We start from the raw sequence: 8,941 nt of genomic DNA on the forward strand, positions 1-8,941 counted from the left end.
TTGAAAAGTCACGAAAAAAGTCCTTAAAAAAGTCACAGTATAGTATGTTGAAAAGTCACGAAAAAAGTCCCCAAAAAAAGTCCTGAAAAAAGTCACAGTATAGTATGTTGAAAAGTCACGACAAAAGTCCTGAAAAAAGTCACAGTATAGTATGTTGAAAAGTCACGAAAAAAGTCCTGAAAAAATCACAGTATAGTATGTTGAAAAGTCACGAAAAAAGTCCTAAAAAAAAGTCCTGAAAAAAGTCACAGTATAGTATGTTGAAAAGTCACGAAAAAAGTCCTGAAAAAAATCACAGTATAGTATGTTGAAAAGTCACGAAAAAAGTCCTAAAAAAAAGTCCTGAAAAAAGTCACAGTATAGTATGTTGAAAAGTCACGAAAAAAGTCCTGAAAAAAGTCCCAGTATAGTATGTTGAAAAGTCACGAAAAAAGTCCTGAAAAAAGTCCCAGTATAGTATGTTGAAAAGTCACGACAAAAGTCCTGAAAAAAGTCCCAGTACAGTATGTTGAAAAGTCACGAAAAAAGTCCTGAAAAAAGTCACAGTATAGTATGTTGAAAAGTCACGAAAAAAGTCCTTAACAAAGTCACAGTATAGTATGTTGAAAAGTCACGAAAAAAGTCCTGAAAAAAGTCACAGTATAGTATGTTGAAAATTCACGAAAAAAGTCCTGAAAAAAATCACAGTATAGTATGTTTAAAAGTCACGACAAAAGTCCTGAAAAAGTCCTGAAAAAAGTCCCAGTATAGTATGTTGAAAAGTCACGACAAAAGTCCTGAAAAAAATCCCAGTATAGTATGTTGAAAAGTCACGAAAAAAGTCACAGTATAGTATGTTGAAAAGTCACGAAAAAAGTCCCCAAAAAAAGTCCTGAAAAAAGTCACAGTATAGTATGTTGAAAAGTCACGACAAAAGTCCTGAAAAAAGTCACAGTATAGTATGTTGAAAAGTCACGAAAAAAGTCCTGAAAAAATCACAGTATAGTATGTTGAAAAGTCCTGAAAAAGTCCTGAAAAAAGTCCCAGTATAGTATGTTGAAAAGTCACGAAAAAAGTCCTTAAAAAAGTCACAGTATAGTATGTTGAAAAGTCACGAAAAAAGTCCTAAAAAAAAGTCCTGAAAAAAGTCACAGTATAGTATGTTGAAAAGTCACGAAAAAAATCCTGAAAAAAATCACAGTATAGTATGTTTAAAAGTCACGAAAAAAGTCCTGAAAAAGTCCTGAAAAAAGTCCCAGTATAGTATGTTGAAAAGTCACAAAAAAAGTCCTGAAAAAAATCACAGTATAGTATGTTTAAAAGTCACGAAAAAAGTCCTGAAAAAGTCCTGAAAAAAGTCCCAGTATAGTATGTTGAAAAGTCCTGAAAAAGTCCTGAAAAAAATCACAGTATAGTATGTTTAAAAGTCACGAAAAAAGTCCTGAAAAAGTCCTGAAAAAGTCCCAGTATAGTATGTTGAAAAGTCACGAAAAAAGTCCTGAAAAAAATCACAGTATAGTATGTTTAAAAGTCACGAAAAAAGTCCTGAAAAAGTCCCAGTATAGTATGTTGAAAAGTCACGAAAAAAGTCCTTAAAAAAGTCACAGTATAGTAAGTTGAAAAGTCACGAAAAAAGTCCTGAAAAAGTCCTGAAAAAAGTCCCAGTATAGTATGTTGAAAAGTCACGACAAAAGTCCTGAAAAAAGTCCCAGTATAGTATGTTGAAAAGTCCTGAAAAAGTCCTGAAAAAAGTCCCAGTATAGTATGTTGAAAAGTCACGAAAAAAGTCCTGAAAAAAATCACAGTATAGTATGTTTAAAAGTCACGAAAAAAGTCCTGAAAAAAGTCCCAGTATAGTATGTTGAAAAGTCCTGAAAAAGTCCTGAAAAAAATCACAGTATAGTATGTTTAAAAGTCACGAAAAAAGTCCTGAAAAAAGTCCCAGTATAGTATGTTGAAAAGTCACGACAAAAGTCCTGAAAAAAGTCCCAGTATAGTATGTTGAAAAGTCAAGACAAAAGTCCTGAAAAAAGTCCCAGTATAGTTTGTTGAAAAGTCACGACAAAAGTCCTGAAAAAACTCACAGTATAGTATGTTGAAAAGTCACGAAAAAAGTCCTGAAAAAAATCACAGTATAGTATGTTTAAAAGTCACGAAAAAAGTCCTGAAAAAGTCCTGAAAAAAGTCCCAGTATAGTATGTTGAAAAGTCACGAAAAAGTCCTTAAAAAAGTCACAGTAAAGTATGTTGAAAAGTCACGAAAAAAGTAAAAAAAAAAAGTCCTGAAAAAAGTCACAGTATAGTATGTTGAAAAGTCACGACAAAAGTCCTGAAAAAAGTCCCAGTATAGTACCGTAGATGACCATTTAGTAGCCCGGGCGTTTAATATGCTAAATCGACTTGGAGCCCAGGCGTTTATAAGAACCAGGCGCGTATTTGCAACAGGCTACAATTTATTTTTGCAATGAGCAGCACCAGACCATCATGCAAAGAACAAGGAGCTCACCATAGCACCATAGCACCACTGGAACCAAACTACTTTTTCCCCCCGACGCATCTTTATTGACATCAGACAATAAATACAAAGACAGTTTGTCTGTGTTACCGCGACACAGGGAGCTGATCAGAGCAGTGTTATGAATGATAACGGAAGGGGGGGTCGATCGCGGTAATTTCAACACTGTACATTAGCGCATTTATCTATATCCCTATATCCCTCAGTCTAGCGCGCCTGTGTTTGTGTGTCTGTGTGTGTGTGTGTGTGTGTGCGCGCGCCTGCATGCGAGAGAGAGAGAGCGAGAGGAGGGGCTGACTGACAGAAGAGGTGAGAGCCGGTGAAGTGCTGTTAAAAAAAAAACTTTTGTTTTCTGTGCAAGACTATGGTAAACACTTAATCGCCCGGGCGTTTAATTGAACCGGCGTTTATTATGCCAAATGAGGTCGGACCCCGGCGGCTATTAGAGCACAGGCGCGTTTTTGCACGCGGGCGATTATTTGGTCATCTACGGTATGTTGAAAAGTCACGACAAAAGTCCTGAAAAAATCACAGTATAGTATGTTGAAAAGTCACGAAAAAGTCCTTAAAAAAGTCACAGTATAGTATGTTGAAAAGTCACGAAAAAAGTCCTAAAAAAAAGTCCTGAAAAAAGTCACAGTATAGTATGTTGAAAAGTCACGACAAAAGTCCTGAAAAAAGTCCCAGTATAGTATGTTGAAAAGTCACGACAAAAGTCCTGAAAAAAGTCCCAGTATAGTATGTTGAAAAGTCACGAAAAAAGTCCATAAAAAAGTCACAGTATAGTATGTTGAAAAGTCACGAAAAAAGTCATAAAAAAAAGTCCTGAAAAAAGTCCCAGTATAGTATGTTGAAAAGTCACGAAAAAAGTCACGAAAAAAGTCACAGTATAGTATGTTTAAAAGTCATGAAAAAAGTCATGAAAAAAGTCACAGTATAGTATGTTTAAAAGTCACGAAAAAAGTCGCAAATAAATACATAGTATAGCATGTTGAAAAAAGTCAAAAAAAGTCACACAAAAAAAAGTCGTAGTATAGGATGTCGAAAAAGTCCTGAAAAAAGTCAAAATAGCATGTTGAGAAAAGTCACGAAAAAAGTTTTAAAAAGTAAAAGTATAATGTTGAAAAAAGTAATATAGTACGTTGACAAAAGTCCCGAAAGAAGTTGTAGTAGTATGTTGACAATTGTGTGTTGATAAAAAACGATTAGTTCACATTAAATCGTCAGAATTGTCCTCTAAAATAAAGCGAAGGGCGAAGTGAGGCGAGCTAACAGCGAGGCCGAGAGCATTCAAGGCTGGGAGAAGCCATTTAAAAGAATTAGCACTTAGTTCATCTCATCCCTCCTCATTGAGGCTGTTCTGTGCTTTTGACCTCTGCCAACATCTATCGGCAGCACAATCACAACATCCCTGTAGGGGAGGAGGAGGAGGAGAAGGAGGAGGAGGAGCAGCCCTGCTCCTCATGATTCATGCCGCGCAACACAAAACAGGCGGCGCTCTCACTCAGCATGTCTGTCATTAAACCGACTATAGTTGTTGTTGGTTTTTGTTCCCCTACAAATTTCGTCAATTCAGTTATGAGCACGCACGGCGTTTCGACGGCACAGATTCAATTTCACTCAGAACACGGGAGGCAGATGTGTGGAAAAAAGTGAAATAAAGGGCTGATAACACATCAGTGTGGACGGTCATTCCTGCAAAACACAGATTGTCAGTAAATTCACGTTGTTAAGCGAAATAAAATAGTCTACATTCCTTTTGCTGCTTTTTGCTGCTTTTATTTTTTATTTATTTGTTTAGATTTTGATGTCAAAAACACTGCTATCAATAATGAAGCCAATTTGCTGATTTAGCAGGTTTAAATGGCGACTATGATCATGTGATTTAGTTTAGCGTATTAGCGTGCTAACATTTGCTAATTAGCATAACACTGAAAGTACAGCTGAGGCTGATGGGAAAGTTCCTGCAGATCATTTCACTCACAAATAAAAAGAATTGGACAAATTAAACATTTTGACCTAATGATGGATGATAGTTCACCAAAGATGTTGCGGTTCATCCTGAGGGGAACATGAACGTCTAAAAACATTTTCTCATTACATACAATGTGGAATTTTGAATAGATCTCTAAATATGAGATACCAACATCAAAATGAAGAGTCTCGTCTCATAATTCTAGACCTCGAAAGTCAAAACCCGATTCGCTATGTCGTCACGGCAACCGCAGCCTTTACTTTGATGTACGGGTCGTAAAAAACCTCAAGGTCAGACGTGAGTTTGATGGACCAACTTTTACATCGGTTGTTTTTATTCCCGTGGAAGGAGGTTGTGTGAGAAACAGACTGAGCCCGAGTGTGAAATTGATGAGTCATAACATAAAAATAGGGAGGAAAGGCAGAAGACAGATTTGATGAATAGCTGCGTGATTATCACAGCGGCCTTTAAGTCGGAACCCATTACAACCGGACTGAACGGCTTCTGGTCTTTCTAACTTTTTATTACGAGAGAAATCCGGAGGTGAAAATAAACTTTGATTCCCAGATGTTGGAAAATAAAGACGTGAAAACGCCCTTTTTGTCTGTCACTTCCTCTCGCCTTCAACTTCCTGTCGTGTGCCACGGCCGCAGCGCCAGACTGTCTCGCTGGCTTCCGGCGCTACGGCATTAATTTGAAATGCTTGTTGACTTGGCGAGACAACAAGATCCGCGGCATCAAGGTCAAAGGTTATTTTACAGCACAGGTCCCCCCCCCCAATCGCCTCCACAGGAGATTAAACAGTATCTGGACTTTGAAACTAAAAATCCGAGTTATTCTCTGTTCAAATGTGACTTTCGGTAACACTTTCTATGAAGGTCATGTATATAATCACATTTATAACACATTATTATGCATTTATAAGGCTTGATAAAAGGTGTTATAAATGTTTAGAATCATACATGACACCTTATAACGAGGTTTATTGAGCGTGTTTTTCAAACACTGGGGTCACTCTGGCATGGAGGTATAACGCGTTACGAATGCTGAACATATATAATACATTATAATACTTTATAAACCTTGTTACGCATGATTATAAACATTAATAATGACTTTTATAAATGCATTATAATGTGTTATAAATGTGCTTATGATGCATTATATACATGACCTTCATAGGAAAGTGTTGCCCGACTTTCTTCTGACCTTTCTTCTCGTCTCTTCAAGGGGCCGGTCGCAGGAGTGGCACAGCAAAGTGGGCGGACACCTCCTGGCCTCCGGCCTCCTGGCCATCAGGGACTCCTTTAGAGCGGAACACAAAGAGACCAAGATATGAGGAGGAGGAGGAGGAGGAGGATTTACAGGCGTACCCACCTTCGTCATCCAGCGGGGCTGCGTTCCTCCCCTCGGAGCCCAGCGAGCAGGGAGGCAGGGGAAGGTTGACCTTTGAGGGATTCCCCCGAAACCATCGGTGTCTCTGTGGCTTCTCTTGGAGTCGCTGGATGCCTGCACTCACTCTCAAGCTCACAAAAGAAAGAAAATGCAAACCCTGGCGAGCGATGAAGAGCCGAGGCCTGGTGGAGTACGGGATGACATTTCAACTATGAGGAAAAAGAGAATGACACATCGAGTCTCGGGCTTTTCCTGTAGACGGAGAAAGAAGCGGCAGCTGCCTGGACGAACACAGGAAACAAGGACAGAAGATCAGGAAACAGGAGTTTGAAGCCGGCAGACATTTGGCTGCAGCTGAAAGGAAAGAAGGGAAGAGGAGAGAGAGGAGGGAGGAGGAGGAGGAGGAGGAGGAGGATGGTGGCAGCATCGGGAATCGGGAACGAAGTGAGGAAGCAGACGCTGAAAACAATGCAGCTGTTCGATTATGGGATGTCGTCTTTAGTCTGATACCATGAGAGGAAAATCACAATTAAAAAACACAGACTGAGACGAGCCGAAGACAGACGAACTGAACTGTTGAGGTGAAATTAAATCCCACGGCGACTATTTCTTTTCAAATCTGATGTTTGAACGCTTTTCTTTTATCCGACCCGTTCGTATCTACCTCTCTACAGGACGACGTCACCGTAACGTGACTTTGAAACATGACAACGTTGTGATTTGACGGCGTGTGCATCCCGGCATCACGACAGACAACTTCCTCCATTTTTAACACTTATTTATTCTTCGTCAAGACGTCCACATGTCTCCGTCCTACAGTCTAACTTCATCCGGCACTCGAGCGTTACCTCACGTCTGAAAGTCGGCGACATACTTCAAAGTTCTAACTTAAATGTATATCTAAAAACAAATCTTATATCTGCATTAAAGAAAAAAAAATCTCTTATTTAATTCCAAGAAATGTTATCTTGTTTGTGTGCGTGTGAAATCTAAGATTTATCAGTGCCAAACACATAATTAAAATGTTTATTTCTCTCTGAACCTGCTTCCTGTTGTGTGTGTTTTTCCCCCCTCTCTCCTCTGCGACTTGTCGAAGTGCCAAACAGATTACCGACTGTAATTTGGGAGGAAGGTGGGAGGAAAGCAGCAGGCAGCGTGAAGATGGGGGTACCACACTGCGCCGCTGAAGCGCAAGAGATTAATAAGCCTGGCAGTGTGGTCGCGCCGCCGACTTCCCCCCCAAAAAAACCTCAGACGCTCACCTCCTTCTCCTTAATTTGCACGGAGCTTATTTCCATATCTTATTGAGATCAGATAGCCGAATCGCTGATAAACACTCAGCGCCGAGGCTCTCAGAGCGAGAGACAGATGCCGAGCAACAAAAAAATACTTCTCGTGGCGAGGACATCATGCCCCGGTCTAAACAGGATTTTAAAAGGAAGAAGGATAATTTATGCAAATTACAAATAACAGAAGCACAGAAGTGCCTACAGGCAGCTTTTAATTTCTGCACAAGTCTGTTCCTCCCATATGGCGCTCAAACACCGTGAAGTGAACTCGGGGTGAACTCGAGGTCAAAGGTCAGAGGCGAAGAAAGTTAACCTCTATAAAGCCTGTAACCCAGAGATGAGGAGGGTTTTAGTTCCTTCAATACTTTTGTAATATTTACCGTAAATCAAATTACTCTTATGTGATAAACAAAGTGGGAGCTGTGAGTCAGTCTGCTGCCCCCAAGTGGCCAAACAGGAAATAAGGCAACGTAAAGTAAAAAAGTACCCAAATAAAAAATGCACAATCACACGTACGAATACTTTTTCTGAATGTATGCAGTCGTGTTAATCCCTTATCTAAAACGTATATTACAGTTTTCAATTTGAACTGGTTTCAAATCACAAATTAATTTTGTCATTTTATCCTATTAGTCAGTTGTGTTAAATTGTCAGAAATAGAATATGACTTATTCAATTATGGCAGGTTTAATTTAATCACGTTCCTGAGATATCACAAACACGAGAACGAGACGGATGAAAACAGCCGGCGGCGCAGAGAAGTAAAAAAGCGATGACGAAAAAATATATAGAAGGAAAAACAGGAAACAATCAAACGGACAAAGATAGAAGGAAACTGATGGAAAGAAAAAATATAGAAATGAGAAAATTGAACTACAGCTGCTGTATCATTAAAATATCGAGTCGACAAATTCAAGTAAAACCGGTTTCAACTGATATTTTTACATTATTTAAAGCTGCATTAATCACTCTTTTTGTACACTTTCAGAACATAAGCACACATTTCCCTTTGAATTAACGTTTGTGTCGAGCTCACTCGTATTTTTACCTCCGCTTTGGCCTCCACCTCCAACTCCTGAAGGGAAATATCTGCCTCTTCAGCTGCTAAATCCTCCACTACGTTCACCAGCTCGTCTGTTTCACTGGAAACGGCTGCTGGAGGTCGATAAGAGCAGCGACTCTCAACCACACAGAGGATGTGACACGAAACACAAAACTATTACCTCGAAGACGCTGGAACTGTAAAAAGGTGGAGAGAGTTCGGAGAGCGTTCACTGCACAATGAGCGACATCTTTCACATTTCACGAAGCTCTTTGTTCCATTATCTGAAGGTAATTGTTAAGTGCTTGAACATAAAAGTTGCACCATATTTACCTTGCACTTCCGGTCTTCACCACCAGGAAACGACCTCCAGGGGTGGAGGAAGCTTCTCCACATCACAGTCTCACCTCTGAACTGCACTCTGAGACGGGGGATAAATATCAGCCGGTGCCGCCGGGTGACGAGCTCCGTCTATCCCGTCGAGGCGGAGGAGCGTTATTGCTTCCGACGGCGTTATTGAAGCAGGCTTTCTCCTCCTGGAGCGACTGTCAAAACACCTTTAACACCATCCTTCAGCAGCAGCTAAAAGAAAGAGATAGAGGGAGGGGGGGTGGGGGGACTCTTTGAAAGCTTAATGAATCTTTCATGAAGCTGCTGTGGGAATTATTGCCTGAGAATGTACTGAGATGAGCCATAAAGTCCTGGGACGAGAGACAAGGAGGAAGGAGTGGAGATATTTCAAAGATG

General features: G+C 39.9%; 1 protein-coding gene across 3 annotated transcripts in view; it reads left to right on the plus strand.

The window, feature by feature from the left end:
- The window catches only part of LOC311025955 (rho GTPase-activating protein 7), an 83,578-nt gene extending 76,674 nt beyond the window's left edge, over positions 1-6,904 (plus strand). For all 3 annotated transcript variants that reach the window (XM_084029158.1, XM_084029157.1, XM_084029159.1), the window contains exon 17: positions 5,699-6,904. In XM_084029158.1, coding sequence (XP_083885284.1) covers positions 5,699-5,807 — 109 coding nt within the window. In that variant the 3' untranslated portion in view covers positions 5,808-6,904. The remainder of the gene's footprint in view (positions 1-5,698) is intronic.
- Positions 6,905-8,941: the final 2,037 nt, after the last annotated feature.

This window comes from Eutrigla gurnardus (genome assembly GCF_963514095.1).
Source record: "Eutrigla gurnardus genome assembly, chromosome: 15".
Classification (NCBI taxonomy): domain Eukaryota; kingdom Metazoa; phylum Chordata; class Actinopteri; order Perciformes; family Triglidae; genus Eutrigla; species Eutrigla gurnardus.